At 42.7% G+C, this 19,955-nt stretch overlaps 2 protein-coding genes across 2 annotated transcripts; both read left to right on the forward strand.

The window, feature by feature from the left end:
- The first annotated feature begins 1,831 nt into the window (after positions 1-1,831).
- LOC110496306 (GTP-binding protein Rit1) lies at positions 1,832-11,885 on the forward strand. Its single transcript, XM_021572127.2, has 6 exons — positions 1,832-2,145; positions 4,104-4,190; positions 5,052-5,108; positions 6,621-6,694; positions 7,947-8,138; positions 10,350-11,885. Exons 2-6 carry the CDS (start codon positions 4,109-4,111, stop codon positions 10,578-10,580), a joined length of 636 nt encoding a protein of 211 aa, XP_021427802.1. The 5' UTR covers positions 1,832-2,145; positions 4,104-4,108; the 3' UTR covers positions 10,581-11,885.
- A 103-nt stretch (positions 11,886-11,988) lies between these two features.
- LOC110496305 (peroxisomal membrane protein 11B) lies at positions 11,989-17,152 on the forward strand. The gene is made up of 4 exons (XM_021572126.2): positions 11,989-12,479; positions 13,093-13,208; positions 13,308-13,509; positions 13,846-17,152. The coding sequence occupies exons 1-4, from the start codon at positions 12,424-12,426 to the stop codon at positions 14,264-14,266; spliced, it is 795 nt and encodes a 264-aa protein (XP_021427801.1). The 5' UTR covers positions 11,989-12,423; the 3' UTR covers positions 14,267-17,152.
- Positions 17,153-19,955: the final 2,803 nt, after the last annotated feature.

Below are 19,955 nucleotides of genomic sequence, written 5' to 3' on the forward strand. Positions count from 1 at the left end.
TTCTAAAATTGATTAAAGCGTTTCCCCCCCTCAATCTAAACACTATATCCCATAATGACAAAGCAAAAACAGTTTTCTACATTTTTGCAAATGCATAAAAATAAAAAAAACTGAAATATCACATTTACGTAAGTATTCATACCCTTTACTCAGTACTTTGTTGAAGCACATTTTGCAGCAATTACAGCCTTGAGTCTTTTTGGGTATGATACTACAAGCTTGGCAGACCTGTATTTGGGGAGTTTCTCCCATTCTTCTCTGCAGATCCTCTCAAGCGCTGTCAGGTTGGATGGGGAGCATCGCTGCACAGCTATTTTCAGGTCTCTCCAGAGATGTTCGATCTGGTTTAAGTCCGGGCTCTGGCTGGGCCATTCAAGGACATTCAGAGACTTGTCACGAAGCCACTCCTGCGTTGTCTTGGCTGTGTGCTTAGGGTTGTTGTCCTGTTGGAAGGTGAACCCAGTCTGAGAACCTGAGTGCTCTGGAACAAGTTCTCTGTACTTTGCGCCATTTTTCTTTCCCTCAATCCTGACTAGTCTCCAAATCCCAGCGGCTGAAAACCATCCCCACAGCATGATGCTGCCGCCACGATGTTTCACCGTTGGGATGGTGCCAGGTTTCCTCCAGACGTGACGCTTGGCATTCAGGCCAAAAGGCCAAAGAGTTCAGTCTAGGTTTCATCAGACCAGAGAATCTTGTTTCTCATGGTCTGAGAGTCCTTTTGGTGCCTTTTGGCAAACTCCAAGCGAGCTATCATGTGCCTTTTACTGAGGAGTGGCTTTCGTCTGGCCACTCTACCATAAAGGCCTGATTGGTGGAGTGCTGCAGAGATGGTTGTCCTTCTGGAAGGTCTCCCATCTCCACAGAGGAACTCTGGAGCTCTGTCAGAGTGACCATCGGGTTCTTGGTTACCTCCCTGTCCAAGGCTCTTCTATTGCTCAGTTTGGCCGAACGGCCTGCTCTAGGAAGAGTGTTGGTGGTTCCAAACTTCTTCCATTTACGAATGATGGAGGCCACTGTGTTCTTGGGGACCTTCAATGTTGCAGAAATTTTTTGATACCTTTCCCTAGATCTGTGCCTCAACATGATCCTGTCTTGGAACTCTACGGACAATTCTTTCAGCCTCATGGTTTGGTTTTTGCTCTGACATGCAATGTCAACTGTGGGACCTTATATAGACAGGTGTGTACTTTTCCAAATCAATTTACCACAGGTTGACTCCAATCAAATTGTAGAAACATCTCAAGGATGATCAATGGAAACAGGGGATGCACCTGAGCTCAATTTCGAGTCTCATAGCAAAGGGTATGGATACTTATGTAAATAAGGTATTTCGTTTTTTTTTTTTTCGTTTTTTTCTAAAAACCTCATTACGTCATTACGAAAACACAGAATAACGTTACTCAAATTGACTGGCCAGCTCGGCAAAAAAATATGATTTGTTCAGGTACAGACTCCCACTCTTTTCTGTACATTTTTGATTGAGGCATGTTGATTGATGTTGTAAGTTCTGTTCAAGATCAAACATTAGTGACCAACTATATTCATTGCGTTTTGCTGGCCTGCTGCTGACGTCACTCACAATGCACTTTTGCAGCCAGGCACGTGTGTTGTGACAGAGTGTGTGACAGAGAAAATCATTTTTGTGTAATTTAGAGGGAAAATGTGTGCATTTTAGCGTTTGAGTCACGTTTTAAAAGTTGCTAAAATTTCCAAATATATTTTTTTAAGTAGCTAAATTTGTTGCTAGGTGCTGTTTGATAAAAAAGTTACCAGGGTAGTCTGAAAAGTTGCTAAATCTAGCAACAAAATTGATTAGTTGTCATCATTGCTCGAGATCACCCAGCATGCTCTGCTCAACTTCCAAGGTGGGCGGAGCAACAGCTCTGATATGACGACCTAACGTTACTGATATGACTAACTACAAATATTTTACAGCCTTTTTGACTTTTCAAGGTCACTTCCATACCTGAAAAGTCACAGCCACTGACCCGACGGGAGGTGGGATCCTGTGACGTAGTTTTCAGACTGCTGGCGTTGTTTACAGTTAGTGAGGATTTTGTAGCATGACATATCAAACGTCAAGCACTAAATGGCCATAAAAGTCATTTCGGAAATTATGAAGAAAGAAGCTCTGTGACACAGGTGAGTCGCTCATTTCTATTCGTGTATGCATGAAGTCTGTAGGCTCTTTTATATTTGCAACTGTTCAATCATTTGCTTTCGTCGTAGTCGGCAATATACATCGTTCTCACTGAACTCGTTCCTTTAATTACATTTAAACAATGTGTGCAATGTCCGATTGAACACTGATCTGCAAAAAGGCTAACAAATTCATGCAGCTTGTTTTACGTTCATCAATGATCGACTCGTAGCCTACACATTATTCGAAGAACAAACTTACATTTTAAGTTTAGAAAAAGGTAAAGTAATTTGTTTTTCCTAATCCTATGACACCTAACGTTACAGCCACACTTCATTCTGCTACTTTACCCGTCTTTTGAAGGTTCGCTATGGCCCTTTTACATTTTATGTTGTTGTTTATCCTGTTTCAAAGTAGCCAATAAATGTATATTAAATAGTTGTTTGTATTTTAGTGAATGTTTGCAACGGATGCAGTTTTCACTGCGACTTCGTCAGATTCAATGATTTAGAAAATATTTTTTATATTTTCGTCCGCTGAAACGTAGCCGACTCACTGTTTGTAACATTAGGCTATAACAACGTGACAGTAGTGCAATACACGTTTACTTTTGTTGCGCTTAGTTTAGGTAGCCTCTACAAATAATAAGGACACCCCCTAACTGTGGACGTTGAATAAGGCTACCACAGAGTCGATATGTTTAATCGGCATTTCAATAAAACTTCCGAGGCCTGAGCTATCTGAAGCCTGGAGACTCCCTTGAATCATAGAGCATGTGTCGGCTCGGCAATATACTACAATACCATCCACTCCTTTGTGTTTTTGGATCTACCAAAGATATGCTTTGATGCAATTTTGGGGACATAGGGTCAGTCATGCGTTATTGAAGTTCAGACCTCCTATTTTACATAAAACCAGGCAAAAAAAAAAAAAAAAACGTAGCTACTCTCAAGCGGATATGAACATCTATTTTTAACCACCCAAGTTATGTCTGTTCTATCTGCCTCTGTCCTGACAACAATGAACCGGCTTTGTCAAACGTCGTGTCTCTGCATTCCATCATTGAGAGAATGTGATCACTTTATAATGACTACCATTAGTAGCCTAGGCCCTAATGATAAGTAACTGTCTACTTATGTAGGCCTCTTTGTCAAGGATAAATATATAATTAATTATCATTTATTCTGACAATTAAGTACGTTTTTAATATAGTCTGGTGTTGTAAAAAACGTTATTTAAATCATGCTATTTTGGGTTAGAGAACGGGAAGGCTAGGTGATAACAATAATAGTTGTGATGACATTGCCTGGGTTTGTGGTGGTCAATGTCACACATTCGCCTTGCACTTAGAAATCACATGATTGCTGTCAAGTCGATAGTTGGTTCCTCTTTCCGCATGAGTTCTACTAGCTGCTGCATACACCAATCTAATAAACTGGAGAGCCATCTGACTCTTTTATAAGTCAATCTACACACACTCCAAATGGGTCCGAGGCGATGACAATAGTGGCCTATTCATATGAGTTGAATCGTTTTTTTTGTTTTTCAAGGGTGGCAAAGTAGACTAGAATGTTGGCTGTATTGCTCTACTTCTGTCCCTGAAACCACTCTCTCATTCACCTCTGTCTCGTCGCTATTCTTTAGATCTACTGTGTGGTTGACTGACCCGACTTTCGACAGTGAATATTGATGTTGACGTTTGCCTGTGTGTGGCGTATCTCGTTCTCTCTTTGTAATCTCTTGTCATTAGCTTTAGCGCTTGACACATGACAGCAAGATTGCACATTAGCATGTGTGGTATCATGTTTGTGTGTTAGTCACTTTCAACTCTGTACACTCTCTTTCATAGTTCTATTCGTTAATCCTGGGCTTAATAAACTGGGACCAAGAATTATTATTGTGTGTCTGTTTTAACGGGTATATGTGTATTACTCACAGCCTCTTATCTCTCTGTTCGTAGTGTAAATGGAGTCATTGCGAGGCTCCGGGAGCCTCTCCCGCGAGTACAAACTGGTGATGTTGGGAGAGGGGGGAGTGGGGAAGAGCGGTGAGTACACACACATAACCCACTCATAATTACACAACTGCACTCCACCTCACTCTTACTTAGTGCATGTCTTTTCTTCTGTCTTGCTGTCTGTTTGTACACGTTATGTCTGACTGGCTATTCTTCTCCACCTCATTACTTCTCCTAATGCCGCCTTGTCTTTTCTGTGTTTCTCTGACACACCCTCCAAGTGCAGTCAGATAGTCAGAGTTCTCTTCTCGTAAGCATGGGCGTTGGCCGCCTTCTACGGCAGTCTGGGGTGCCGTTTGGGTGCCTGTCGTCAGGAAGACGCGTCAGTGCCTAGCAACCCCCCCCCCCCCTTTCTTGGCTACTGTTGCCATGGAGACTGGCAGAGTTCACCTGGTATAGGTACACAGAAAAGTAGTAAAAACATCGGCGAGAGGGAGGATTTGGAGGGATAGCGGGAGAGATGGGTCGTTAAAAAAAAACATCTGTGCCTGCTCTCGCCATGGAAACTAGTGGGTGTACACTGATGCTGCAGAGGCGGAGATACTGTGTGTTTCTGTGTAAGCTGCAGGGTGTGTTTATCTATGCGTGTGAACCACTACCTGCCTGGAGGGAGAAAAACGAGACAAAGGAGAGATGGAGAAGTGTGTGTGTGTGTGTGTGATACAACCTGCGTTATGTAATAAATTCTCTCGCATTGACTTCGTAATCCCTTTATCTCTCCATCTCTCTTCCGCTCTGTCTTCTGATCTGCTGTAGTTTGTTTCTGATTTCTCCTCTTTGGTTTATTGATGCAGTGCCTGTGCAGCTTTGTGACAACGTAATTGCCCCCCCCCCCCCCCCCCCCCCCCAAATAGCTTGTGAAAACTTAAAACTCTCTCTCTTTCTCCTCAGCTATTATAATGCAGTTTATCAGCCACAGGTTCCCTGAAGACCATGACCCCACCATAGGTGAGAGAGTGCTTGGTATCTGATCAAACTAACGCCACTCATATTTGGTCAAATTTGGCCTGCTTTAACCGCACCAAAAACGGCTACAACAAATCAGTGATCATGTTGTATTTTGAATCAATCATTCATTTTTTTAATATATATATTAATTAATTACAGTTTAATGGGTACACCTCCCCATTCATGAAAATTGATTGCTCCTACTGAGAGTGAGTCACCTGGCAGTGGCTTGCTATATTATGCAGGGATCGAGGCTGTTCTATTGAACATTAGAATGGGCAAAACGAGTGACCTAAGACACTTTGAGAGGTATGTTCATCACGGGCAGGCACTCCGGATCCAGTGTCTCAGAAATGGCCGCCCTCCTGGGATTTTCACACACGACGGTGTCTAGTGTTTCCCCAGAATGGTGAGACAAACAAACAAACCTCCAGTCAGCGGCAGTTCCTGTGGGCGAAAACCGCTCGTTCATGAGAGAGGTCAAAGAAGAATGGCAAGAATCGTGCAAGCTAACAGGCGGGCCACAAACGGACAAATAACGGCACAGTACAACAGTAGTGTGCAGAACGGCATCTTGGAGCGCACAACTCGTTGATCCTTATCACGGATGGGCTGGGCTGTTGTAGCAGACGAGCACACAGAGTTCCACTCATATCAGCTAAAAATAAGAAGAAGTGGTCAAACGACCGCCAACACTGGACAATTGAGGAGTGGACAAACATCACCTGGTCTGACAAATCCCAGTTCCTGTTGCGTCCCAGTTCCTGATGGCATAGTCAGGATTTAGCATAAGCAGCACAAGTCCATGGACCCATCCTGCCTGGTGTCAACGGTACAGGCTGGTGGCGGTGCTGTACCGCCGTCCAATCTCCAGTAACTGCATGATGCCATCGCGCCAGCATAGACCAATATCCCTGTGGAATTTATCTGACTTGTAAAATCCATACCCCGAAGAATTCAGGCTGTTCCGGGGGCAAAGGGGGATCCGACCTGGTACTAGACGGGTGTACCTACAGTTATGAATATAACTGTACTTTACCTTTCAGTTGGTCACTCTGCATAACATACTATGGGTACAATCACACCCCAACCCGGGTCAGAGGGTACCAAACGGCAGCCAAAGCACACACAGGTTCCACCGGCTTCAAAATGGACTTACAGAAGCCACCTTTTTCACTAAAACTTACCTGAGATGCCTGAACTGTCAGTGCCCCATATAGGGAAACAGAACCTACTGCAACTTGGCTATGTGCACTGACACGCTGCCACGACAGCCCAAGTCCATAGACCCCCACAGTTCCAAGAACAATACTTGCCTCACTAGCCTGAAATGTCAGAACTCGTACAAGGAACCGCAAGTCCCAAACAACAGAACACCTGTTGTAACTTGGTAAAGCGCATCCGCTCGCTGCATAGCATCGGCCAGAGTCAATGAACCACGGCTTATGACATGTAACTAACTACACAATCATCCTGTATAGCCATTAAAATACCACTCAATGTCTCTCCCAGAGGATGCATACAAGACACAGATCCGCATCGACGATGAACCTGCCAACCTGGACATACTGGACACAGCAGGACAGGTACACTTCCTCACAAAGGCCTTCTGTATAAATGTCACGTCTCCACCTCTTTTGGCTGCGTCTCATTCTCAATAGTCTAATATGGCTTCCTCCTGTCCTCTCCTTCAACAACTGATCTGTAAACATAGGATAGGTGAAAGCAATATTTAAAAAACACCTGGGAAGGACTGGGAATTTGCTTTCATCGGTCTAGTTCTTTTGCATCAGTTCAGATAGAGGAGAGGAAAGCCTCTCCCTCTATCCCAATGCTCACTTTCCTTTTAATCAACCCTTTCTGACGGTCTCTCCCTGTCTCTCAATTCCATTCAACCAGTCTTATTAGGATGATAACTAATCATTAAGTAATTATCTTACATTGCCAAAGCAGACCCAGAGGAACAAATTTCACTCTGTCGCATCTCCCCTTCACCGTCATAACATCTACATCCTTATTCTTCTCAACTTTCTTTTAAGCGTCGCTCACTCATCTACTCCCTTTCTTTTTCCACAAATGTACATTTCTGTCTCTCACCCGCTCCGCACAAAGGCGTCTCTCCCTGTCTCTCTGACTCATCCATAGACACGTATGGTTCACTTATTAAATGAGTCATTTTCCATATATGGTCATGTACATGTTCTTTACTATATGCCCGTGACTGGGTTTGTTTGTACCATACCAAAGTCAGGGAAGTGCCCACACAGAGAATTGCAGTCCACTGTCCACACAGTCCACTGTCTCAAGTGACCCTTAAATTCTGAGTCATCCAAATTCTAATCTTTTTTTTTCTGTGGGTCTCCATGTTGTTCCTCCAGTAGCTTGTAGGAAAGACAGACCAATGGTGATTGATTTTCTTGATTGCTCTCAGGCATACACACACATACCAGTATGTGTGTGTGAGGGGGGTGGTTTCTTCTATCCTTGTGGGGACCTAAAATCCCCCAACAACAAGCAAAATTCTCCCTCGTAAGGATATTTCCCACGTCCCCATGAGGGTAAAGGCTATTTTAAGCTTAGGGGTTAGGTTTAGGGTTACAATTAGGGTTAGGAGTTAAGTTTAGGTTAGGCTTAGGGAAAATAGGATTTTGAATGGAAATACATTTTAGGTCCCCGTGAGGATAGAATAACAAAGTGTGTGTGTGGCACCGGGATATATAATCTTATCTAAGTATTTTGCTGTGATGCTCTCTGTATCAGTCCTTAACCACTCTCTCTACCCCCCCTCCCCCCTCCTCCCTCCTCCCCTCGCATACATTCACACATGCCCCTTTCCAGGCGGAGTTCACAGCCATGCGGGACCAGTACATGCGGGCGGGCGAGGGCTTCATCATCTCCTACTCCATCACAGATAGGCGAAGCTTACAGGAGGCGCGCCAGTTCAAGCAGCTCATTGACCGTGTGCGCCGCACCGCCAACACCCCCGTGGTACTGGTGGGCAATAAGTCTGACCTGACTCATCTACGACAGGTGAGAATTCAGGGAAAGGAGGGAGGGGGAAAGGGACGCCCATTGGTAGTCTTGGCACTACAGTATGTTTTGCCCGCTATCTGGCTGCATTAAATTCCTACCGCTGTTCAAAATGCCTGTCTTTACATATTTACTGGAAGATCTACAGATTTCCTGTCTGACTGGTATAGTATACCTTTAGATTCCATGGGGAATCTGTAGATTTAGCAAGGAGACGGGGAATCTGTAGATTTAGCAAGGAGACGGGGAATCTGTAGATTCAAACATTTACCGTAGCATATACAGTGCCTTCAGAAAGTATTTATACTCCTTGCTTTATTCCACATTTTGTTACAGCCTGAATATTTAATCCCCTTGTATATCTTTTTTTTCTCTCTCACCCGTCTACACATAATAATGACAAAGTTAAAATGTTTTTAGAAATATAGTACCTAATTTACATAAGTATTCACACTCCTGAGTCAATACTTTGTAGAAGCACATTTTGGCAACAATTACAACTGAGTCTTTCTGGGTAAGTTTCCAAGAGTTTTCCACACCTGGATTGTACAGCATTTGCCCCTAATTCTTTTAAAAGGGGAATGCATCTTCCAGTGCCTGGTGGAAAGCAGGCTGAACCAGGTTTTACTCCAGGCATACCCATAACATGATGCAGCCACCACTATGCTTGAAAATATGGAGAGTGGTACTCAGTAGTGTATTGGATTGGATTTGCCGCAAACATAACAATTTGTATTCGGGACAAAAAGTGAATTGCTTTGCCACATTTTTTGCAGTATTACTTTAGTGCCTTGTTGCATTTAAAAAATATATATTTTGTATTCTGTACAGGTTTCCTTCTTTTCACTCCGTCAATTAGGTTAGTATTGTGGAGTAACTACAATGTTGTTGTTCCATCCTCAGTTTTTTCCTATCACAGCCTTTCAATTCTGTAACCGTTTTAAAGTCACCATTGGCCTCATGGTAAAATCCCAGAGGTTTCCTTCCTCGCCGGCAACTGAGTTAGAAAGGACGCCTGTCTTTGTAGTGACTGGGTGTATTGAAACACCATCTAAAGTGTAATTAATAACTTTCTCATAGGGATATGCTCATAGGGATATTCAATGTCTGCTTTGTTTTTACCAATCTACCAATTGATGCCCTTCTTTGCAAGGCATTATAAATTCTCCCTGGTCTTTGTGGTTGAATCTGTTTGAAATTCACTGCTTGGCTAAGGGACCTTACAGATAGTTGTGTGGGGTACAGAGATGAGGTAGTTGTTCAAAATTCACGTTAAATACTATTATTGCACACATGAAACTTATGTGACTTGTTATTAGAATTTGTACTCCTGAACTTATTTAGGCTTGCCATTTTATTTTTATTTGATTTATTGAACCTTTTATTTAACTAGGCAAGTCAGTTAAGAACACTCTTATTTACAATGATGGCCTACCAAAAGTTTAAAGACCTCCTGTGGGGACCGGGGCTGGGATTCATTTATTTTTAAATAACACATAAATATAGGACAAAACACACATCACGACAAGAGAGACAACACAACAGTACATAGAGAGAGACCTAAGACAACAACATAGCAACGCAGCAACACATGACAACACAGCATGGTAGCAACATGACAACAACATGGTAGCAGCACAAAACATGGTACAAACATTATTGGCCACAGACAACAGCACAAAGGGCAAGAAGGTAGAAGACTACAATACATCACGCAAAGCAACCATAACAAATGGGTTGTCATTTTTTATTAATTTGTAAACATTTTGAAAAACATAATTCCACTTTGACATTATGGTGTATTGTGTGTAGGCCAGTGGGAAAAAAAACATCTCAATTGCATCCATTTTAAATTCAGGCTGTAACACAACAAAATGTGGAAAAATTCTACGGGTCTGAATACTTTTTGAAGGGACTGTATATCATGACTCTATTTGGTACCATATACTGTATATACCAGAGGAGGCTGGTGGGAGGAGCTAAAGGAGGATGGGCTCATTGTAATGGCTGGAATGGATAGGTGGAACGAAGTCAACCATGTGGTTCACATATGTTTGATACGTTCCATTAATTCCATTCCAGCCATTACAATGAGCCCATCCTCCTATAGCTCCTCCCACCAGCCGCCACTGGTATATACCAATTATCGTCTGTCTGTTGGTTTTATTTGTATATTGGCTTTGAACATGTTGCTTCCCTCCGCTGCACTAGGTGTCAGTAGAGGAAGGGAAGGAACTGGCCCGGGAGTTCCAGTGCCCCTTCTTCGAGACCTCAGCAGCATTTCGCTACTACATCGACGAGGTTTTTGCCGCCCTGGTCCGCCAGATTCGCCAGCGCGAGGCAGAATCGGTCCGCGGCAGCGAGAGAAAAACCAGGAGGAGCCAGACGTTCTGGAGCCGCATGCGCTCCACCTTCCACAAGAAACAGCACTCTGAGCACTGAGAGAGAGAGACTCTGTGAGATATGACAGTCCTCCAGTGGTACCCTTACAGCCCCAATTCCTAGTTCCAACTCCCACGAGGAGACCAATGACTCTTATCCAAGTTAGATTGAGTGTTTGCAATGGGCAATTAAACTAACAATCATTACTGAAGATATGAGTCTTCTGTGCGCTTTAGAGAATGCAGGAACTGTGCTGATGTACCGTATGCTCATTGTGCTGAAAATTGGGTCTGGTTTTTAACGACAGCCGACGTTAGCATTTTAGTATCCAATGAAACCAATTGACTGTAGTGTTGCATATTGTAAATGCTGAGACACTGTGGAGTTGGCCTGAAGTTATGACATTTCTTTGATGGAGACCCAGTGAGGAGACGTATTGGGGGGGGGGGGGGGGCTGAAGAGAGGTAGAGATTATGGGGAATTGGAGAGGGGAAGCAGAATATTCAGAAGGTCACATAGTAGGTAAAGTGGCATAGGTGCTGAGGAGTGAACTCCAAAGTTTGATTTAAAGGTGGTTGGTTGGGAAATACGAAGGGGTGTGAGATGTGAGTTTGAAGATTAAAGGGAGGATCCCAATGGATGTGGTTTATCTTGCCAGCCAATGAAAGAGAAGGATGAAAATAATTAAAAGATTGTAATATAGAAGATGATGAAAACAAAGACATTCTGATAGCATTCACTGTGCATTTAGGTTCCTCTGTTTCAATTGAAAAGCCATCAATCGATTATTGCTTAGTGTTTGTAAGCTGACCGGACTGTACACACGGTTGGTGCCATGTTTCAGTAGGAGTGGGTATATTTTGAGAGTGTGAACTGAGTTGCAGGGGATATTTAATACACAGGTGATGTTGACAAGGCATTACTATGCAGCATTGCCTAATATGGTCCACTGATCTATACTTGACCCGAACGGGCTGATAGTTGGCTTGGGCAATATGTCGATCACATCCAAATGAGAGAAATCACTGGATTTAAAAACATTTTTTGAATGGAATTTGATGGGCGTAGCTGGCATTTTTATTTTTTTGTCTGCCTACAACAGGGTTTAATTGTCTTCATATAGTGTTTCAGCGACTAGAGATGATGCCAAGTACAATACCTCTCTAGAGTGATACACACTCATTCCTTTATTACTCCCTGACCTGTAGTGCACCGGTTGTGCTCTTATTTCAGCCCTCTGTGGATCTGGTAGTGCCACATATGGGATAATGTTTTGTTTGTTTTATTCCTCTTGATCATGATTGTTTCCTTAATTTATTTTCTATTAACATGCTATAATAAAATGGCCTGCCATTTTTTCCATTTGCTGGTTTGTTGTCTGGCCTCTTATTGTGTGTGTGTGTGTGTGTCGCCCCTCTGTGGCAGTATACGGTTTCGCAGTAAATAAATATAATCCACAGCAATGAGTTGCCTTGACTATTGTTTTTGAATAACTACAAGTGTTAATTTTCATGTCTGTTATCACATATTATTCAATAGCGTGCTCCACTGAAACGACTAACGCCATGTACAATACAAGCCATGTATTGTGGACGAACCTCCTACAAGTAACGTAGCTAATGATTACTGTGTAATAGGACTTTCGCTTTGTTGTCCCTCCACAGATTCCGTCCATGGGTAAAGGCGATGTTGTTCGTGTTGTGAAGCTATCAATCTAGCCAAATAAAATAAACAAATTCTGTTGGCGGACGTTTGGGGCACATGGTGACATATTGAACTGTGCAGATAGCATTCTCTTGCGAGAAGACGGTGTATAACGTTGTACATAGATTGCTAGCAGACACGGACACAGGCCTAATCAATCCACAGTTGCAAAGGAAAGCAAGTGTTGCCTGTCGCCAGCATGGACTCTTGGATTCGATTTAGTGCGCAGAGCCAAGCCAAGGAACGAGTTTTCAGGTGCAGTAGCTAAAATGTATTGCAGTTGAGATTTCTCAAGACAGCTAAAACATTTTTTTACATTTATTAACTATCACTAGCAGTCAATACAAACTGAAATCCATGAGTATACAAAAATGTGTAGATATAAGCGGACGAAAAAGTACAAATAACTTTATAAAAAGTCCAGCGATGTTGGTGACCTTTTGTACCCGTTCAGTTCTCGACTTTTTGTAGGTTTTTGTCTGGTTGCTCCTGCCCGACACTGCCTACCTCCCGGTGTCATTGGGTATTGCGGGACAGCTGATTTTGGGTTCGAATTGAAGGGGTTCTGGATAGGGGTTCATGCAGTGTTTTGTCTCGGGCTCTCCCAAACCTGGATAAATTAAATGACAATCGATATTTTCAGTCTTTCCCTATCAAGTGGCCATTGTCCCAACTGCATTTGGTATTATACTGATAGTTATTGTAGCTACATGAAAGTAAGTACCAATTACCCTTGACATGGAAACTGGAGAAAGTAGACGAAGTTGTGGCCAAGTTATTAATCGCAAGATGCAAAAAATGTACTGAACTAAAGTAACAGCTATAATCAGATTTTGACACATTTGATTCCTTTTCGGTGTTCACATAGGGCTGCACAGTACACCTGTACGTTGCTAGGTTACACTCTCCAGAAGGGTGGGGCAGGTGTTGAGCTCCTGAAGACAGTGAAACAACTGGAAGCTCATGTGAGCCTGACAAGGAAGTGTAAGTCACTGTCTGCAAGTCAATGCTACACCTCTGTGTCTCAGGCTTACTCTCTGTACATCAACTCTGGGTTTCACGTCACTCTCTCTCTCTCTCCAGTGATGCGTCTAGGGAACTCAGCAGAGGCTGTGGAGGCAGCGAAACGTGCTGTGCACCTCTCGGACAGCGTGTTGCGTCTCTGTCTGACTGTGGCCCACCTCAACAAGGCCATGTACTTCGCCTGTGACAACGTGCTGTGGGCCGGCAAGGCTGGCCTCCTGCCCCAACTGGACCAGGTCAAGTGGAGCCAGAGATCCTTCAGGTGACTGAAGGATTGGGAAATTTAAGCCTTAAATTTCACCACATTAGGAATCAGTATATTTGAGGTGGCCAAGGTCATCAGAAGTCCTGTAATGAACTTTATTACTATTGGCAGTTGTTAACTACATTCTCTCTCCCTAGAGCTATTTTCTATCGCGTTCGTTATCTAATTCTACCTCTTAACTCCCCCTCTTTGCTACTTTTTCTTTTGTTCAATGTCTCCTACATCCTCTCTTTTCCGGTCTCTCACTATCTTGATTTTCTCTCAGATTTGACATGAATCTCTCTCTGCCTCACATGCTTAATCTCTCACATCTTTCTCTCTCGTTCTCTACAGGTACTACCTCTTTGCCCTCATCCTCAACCTAACCCGGGACGCCTACGAGATCCGCCTGCTTATGGAGCGTGAGGCCCGCTCCTCCCATGTGGGGTCAAAGGCTACCTGGACCTCTTCTCCTCCCTCTCCACACCCCTCTTCGCTCACCCCCGAGAACGTCGACCTCTCCGACCCCTCTTCCCTTCCCGGAGCCATATTACCTGTACGCCTCCGCAGACAGTGCCACCTGCTGGTGACAGTGCTGCGCAGCAACCCACCGCTGCTGCTGGACCTGCTGAAGAACGCGTGTGACGTGTTCATCCCCCTGGACCGGCTGGGCATCTACCCCACCGGCCAGGGCTTCGTGGGGGCCTGTGGCCTGGCCTCTTCGGTCCTCTCCATCCTCACCATCGTCCACCCCTGGCTCAAGCTCAAACCTTGAAGAAGCCAGAATATTTGGTTGAACGTTCGAGCTCGAGTCGAACATTCTTCAAGCCTTGAAGGAGACATTTTGGCCAAACTTTTTAGGTCCCCTAGAAGTGAAGAAGTGCTGTTGTGTCGAGGAATGCAGCATGACACAAGAGCAGGGGTCCTGTACACTGCTTGCTTGGAAAGTTTTGCGTTTTTTTATTTGGAATGCCAGCATTTTGGGCAGATCACGCTCGGACGAAGGTTGGTGGACTGAAACAGTGGCATTTCGAATCAAAGAGAGAAAATGTGCAAATGAGCGCTGTAATCGAAATCTGTCTTATGTATTTCAGCTCGTGCTCAGACATGTTCAAACACAAAGTTCCCCAAAAGCCATTTGGTTGAGGTGTTGAAAAGGACCTTCCCCATGCGAGTGTATAGAACCGGCGCATGGAAAATTGTTGAATCAGACCGGTAGACGTTTAAACACCTTGAAGCACCGTACATCACAACTGATGGGCTTTGTGAAGTGATACCTAGCACAAAGAATACCAGATCGTCATTCAATTGTGTGTGTCTGAACACAATCTGCGGGGAGCACATTTTTATCACCTTAAATCAGCGTTTTAAATTAATCCTGATCTCCAGTTAGGAGACAATTCCATGTCCATATAGTGTCTCTGTCCTGTTAGAGTTATAAATTATGTAATTGGAAAAGATTATCTGTACAGTATTGGTTTTGGAAATGCGCCAATGTCATCACCGTGGAACGCTGTACAGCTAGATAAGTGGAAACGTTTACCAAGTTAAAACCATCACACATTAAAGCCTTGTCAATGAAAAGGTGCAGTGAAATATTTGATCATACTGTGTGTGAATAAGTAATAATAATGACTTTTGAAGTGAAGGATCCTTTTTATAAACGGTAGAAGGGGACATTTATGGGCTGCCAGTCAGCTGTATTTTTGTGCTGATAGTGGTAATACTGTATGTCCGCAATATTACCAACATTTATGCATGCGTGACGTGAATTAGTATGTTTACAGAGCCAGAAAAATGAAAGCAAATGATTCGGTCAACTCGGGCATCTAATGATTCGGTCAACTCGGGCATCTAATGATTCGGTCAACTCGGGCATCTAATGATTCGGTCAACTCGGGCATCAAATGATTCGGTCAACTTGGGCATCAAATGATTCGGTCAACTTGGGCATCAAATGATTCGGTCAACTCGGGCATCTAATGATTCGGTCAACTCGGGCATCAAATGATTCGGTCAACTTGGGCATCAAATGATTCGGTCAACTCGGGCATCTAATGATTCTGTCCGTTTAACTCGTTGAATTGACCCGACAGCTGTATAACTCAATTACATCAATAGTATATATTAAGGCCAAGCCATTTGAAGCTATTCAACCAGATGTGAATGGAACTATAATAGATATGTAAGTGTACTCAGCTGTTGACACAGCAGTGGCGTAAAGCCAGTCTAACTTTCAAACAGCTCTTTTTTTTTTTAAACCTTTGACTTTCTCCTTTATATACAGTGCTTTAAGAAAGTATTCATACCCCGTGTCTCACCCATCTACATGCAATACCCCATAATGACAAAGTGAAAACATGTTAAATTTGCTAAATTATTGAAATATCTAATTTACATAGGTATTCACACCCCTGAGTCAATACTTTGTAGAAGCACCTTTGGCAGCGATTACAGCTGTGAGTCTTTCTGGGTAAGTCTCTTAAGAGCTTTCCACACCTGGATTATGCAACATTTGTTCATTGTTTTTTTCTAACTTCTTCAAGCTCTGTCAAATTGGTTGTTGATCATTGCTAGACAACCATTTTCAGGTCTTGCCATAGATTTTCAAGTAGATTTAAGTCAAAACTGTAACTCGGCCACTCAGGAACATTCACTGTCTTCTTGGTAATGCTATTCCAGTGTAGATTTGTCTTGTGTTTTAGGTTACTGTTGTGCTGGTGGAAGGCAGACTGAACCAGGTTTCCTTCCTCTCCGGCAACTGCGCTAGGAAGGACGCCTGTATCTTTGTAGTGACTGGTTGTGTTGATATACCATCTAAAGGGTAATTAATAACGTCACCATTCTTAAAGGGATATTCAATGTCTGCTTTTTTTTTTACACCCATCAACCAAAGGTGCCCTTCTTTGCAAGGCATTGTAAAACTTCCCTGGTCTTTGTGTTTGAATCTGTGTTTGTAAATCATTGCTCGACTGAGGGACCTTACAGATAATTGTATGTGTGGGGTACAGAGATATAGTCATTCAAAATTCATGTTAAACACTAATATTCCACACAAAGTGAGTCCATGCAACTTATGTGCACATTTTTACTCCTGAACTTTAGGCTTGCCATAACAAAGGGATTGAATACTTATTGACTCAAGACATTTCAGCTTTTTCTTTTTTATGAATTTGTAGTGACAGAAAAAAATCTCAATTTAATCAATTGACAAAATCTCAATTTGATCAAAGGCTGCAACACAACAAAATGTGGAAGAATCTCCAGGGGTGTGTGAACTTTCTGTTACAGGGCAACCAGAGAATTGTGCACTTAGTCAGTGTGCCGTTTGGTCTCGTCGTACTCATTCTCCTTGACACACTAATTGTGGACATGATTTCTGGTTTAATCTCATTTTACACTACTTTGAGAGCCCTGAATCACACTGTAGAGGTGTGACTGTCGATTATTCACGCTCAAATGGCAGACTGCATAATGATGTATGGTTTTGAAAATAACATTTGAACAGTTTTGATGAGAATTGTGGAGCGGGTTGTTACAACTATTTTCCTCAGTGAGTGAGGATGTTTGAAATCTTGTCTTTTATATTAATGTACCACAAGTGCTGAGGCTTGGCCGCTGTGTGGAGAAAATGTTTTCCCAAAATAAATGCCTTTTAATTTAAACTCTGCCGGCTCTATTGTGTAAGTGTTGAGGGTTATTCTAATGCCGTTGACTGCTGTGACTCAAGCATTTTTACATTTCAGGCTTTAGAAATTGAACAGACGCTATTATCATGAGCCATTTATAATCAGTGAGGACTTTACTGTGCCCTGAGGGACACCAGTAGTGAGACCATCCTTCATTTGACTGATCTTTGATTAGAAAATGAAACAAGGGCAACATCGTGGATGTTAACCAAGGATTCACAGATCACCTGTCCAAATAATTTCAAATCAGTGCAGTCTGCAGATTAAGAAAAAGAGATGATGAAAGCACGCCATTTTAATATTAACCTGCCCCCGATGGTGGAGGTGTGTGGGAAGGCCATTCTTTCTGTGTAAATGAGAGGCCCTGATCTAATACAGTACTGAACATTTAATCCTTGTAGCGTTGAACGGAACATGTTGTGACTGGTCCCCCAGCACCACAGTGAAATACAGTGCTTTCAGAAAGTAGTCACACTCCTTGACTTTATCCACATTTTGTTGTGTTCCAGCCTGAACTTGAAATTGATTAAATTGAGATTTTGTGTCACTGGCCTACACACAATACCATGTCAAAGTGGACTGCAAATAACAGTGTTTAACATTAATTTGTAATGACTACCTCATCTCTGTACCCCAGACGTGCAATTATCTGTAAAGTCCCCAAGTCGAGCAGGGAATTTTAAACACAGATTCAACCACAAAGACCAGGGAGGTTTTCCAATGCCTCACAAAGAAGGGCACCTATTGGTAGATGGGTAAAAAAAAAAAAGACATTGAATAGCCCTTTGAGCATTATTTATTAATGAGTTATTAAATACACTTTGGGTGGTGTAGCAATAAACCCAGTTATTACAAAAGTGCAGGCGTTCTTCCTAACTCAGTTGCTGGAGAGGAAGGAAACCGCTCAGGGATTTAAGCATGAGGCCAATGGTGACTTTAAAACAGTTACAGAGCTTAAGGGCTGTGATAGGAGAAAACTGAGGATGGATCAACAACATTGTAGTTACTCCACAATACAGGACTAACCTACATGACAGAGTGACAGAAGCCTGTACAGAATAAAAATATTCCAAAACATGGATCCTATTTTCAATAAGGCACTAAAGTAAAACTGCAACAAATGTGGCTCAAAAATTAACTTTATGTCCTGAATACAAAGTGTTATGTTTGGGGCAAACACAATACATCACTGAATACCACTCTTTATATTTTCAAGCTTGGTGGTGGCTGCACCATGTTATGGGTATGCTTGTCATCAGCAAGGACTAGGGAGGTTTAAAAAAAAAAAAAAAATAGGCCTGCAGCACTGTATAGTTGAGAGATTCATGTGTTGGTGGCACACATGCTACAATAAATATAGCCTGTGCTCCAGTCTTTTGTTGACAAGTGAGATTTTTAATAGACCCACAACTCTGCTAAGAAGCTTCGAGCTTCTGCTATTTGCCCAAACTAACCAGGGAAATAGTGTGATAACGAGCAGAGAATGATTTTTTTTACACTCAACTGTTGCTGAATATACATGTACACTACCGTTCAAAAGTTTGGGGTCACTTAGAAATGTCCTGGTTTTCCATGAAAACATACATGAAATGAGTTACAAAATGAATAGGAAATATAGTCAAGATGTTGACAAGGTTATAAATAATGATTTTTAATTGAAATAATTGTGTCATTCAAACTTAGCTTTTGTCAAAGAATCCTCCATTTGCAGAAATTACAGCCTTGCAGACCTTTGGCATTCTAGTTGTCAATTTGTTGAGGTAATCTGAAGAGATTTCACCCCATGCTTCCTGAAGCACCTCCCACAAGTTGGATTGGCTTGGTGGGCACTTCTTACGTACCATACGGTCAGGTGCTCCCACAACAGCTCAATAGGGTTGAGATCCGGTGACTGTGCTGGCCACTCCATTATAAACAGAATACCAGCTGACTGCTTCTTCCTGAAGTAGTTCTTGCATATATTGGAGCTGTGCTTTGGGTCATTGTCCTGTTGTAGGAGGAAATTGGCTCCAATTAAGTGCCGTCCACAGGGTATGGCATGGCGTTGTTAAATGGAGTGATAGCCTTCCTTCTTCAAGATCCCTTTTACCCTGTACAAATCTCCCACTTTATCACCACCAAAACACCCCCAGATCATCACATTGTATCCACCATGCTTGACAGACGACGTGAAGCACTCCTCCAGCATCTTTTAATTTTTTCTACATCTCACGAATGTTCTTCTTTGTGATCCGAACACCGCAAACGTAGATTTGTCTGTCTATAACACTTTTTTCCAATCTTCTTCTGTCCAGTGTTTGTGTTCTTTTGCCCATCTTAATATTTTATTTTTATTGGCCAGTCTGAGATTTGTTTCCTTAGCAACTCTGCCTAGAAGCCCAGCATCCTGGAGTCACCTCTTCACTGTTGATGTTGAGACTGGTGTTTTGCGGGTACTATTTAATGAAGCTGCTAGTTGAGGATTTGTGAGGTGTCTGTTTCTCAAACTAGACACTCTAATGTTCTTGTCCTCTTTCTATTCTGGTTAGAGACAGTTTGCGCTGTTCTGTGAAGGGAGTAGTACACAGCGTTGTACGAGATCTTCAGTTTCTTGGCAATTTCTCGCATGGAATAGCCTTAATTTCTCAGAACAAGACTAGACTGACGAGTTTCAGAAGATAGTTCTCTGTTTCTGCCCATTTTGAGCCTGTACTCAAACCCACAAATGCTGATGCTCCAGATACTCAGCTAGTCTAAAGAAGGCCAGTTGTATTGCTTCTTTAATCAGGACAACAG

The sequence above is a fragment of the Oncorhynchus mykiss genome, chromosome 18 (assembly GCF_013265735.2).
Source record: "Oncorhynchus mykiss isolate Arlee chromosome 18, USDA_OmykA_1.1, whole genome shotgun sequence".
Lineage (NCBI taxonomy): Eukaryota > Metazoa > Chordata > Actinopteri > Salmoniformes > Salmonidae > Oncorhynchus > Oncorhynchus mykiss.

Excerpts from the sequence above, each read along its gene's own strand:
- LOC110496306 (XM_021572127.2), top strand. The coding sequence starts at position 4,109 with ATGGAGTCATTGCGAGGCTCCGGGAGCCTCTCCCGCGAGTACAAACTG. Across the intron at positions 5,109-6,620 it reads AGACCATGACCCCACCATAG|AGGATGCATACAAGACACAG; the intron begins GTGAGAGAGTGC and ends TGTCTCTCCCAG. Across the intron at positions 8,139-10,349 it reads ACCTGACTCATCTACGACAG|GTGTCAGTAGAGGAAGGGAA; the intron begins GTGAGAATTCAG and ends CCGCTGCACTAG.
- LOC110496305 (XM_021572126.2), top strand. The coding sequence starts at position 12,424 with ATGGACTCTTGGATTCGATTTAGTGCGCAGAGCCAAGCCAAGGAACGA. Across the intron at positions 12,480-13,092 it reads GCCAAGGAACGAGTTTTCAG|GGCTGCACAGTACACCTGTA; the intron begins GTGCAGTAGCTA and ends GTGTTCACATAG. Across the intron at positions 13,209-13,307 it reads TGTGAGCCTGACAAGGAAGT|TGATGCGTCTAGGGAACTCA; the intron begins GTAAGTCACTGT and ends CTCTCTCTCCAG.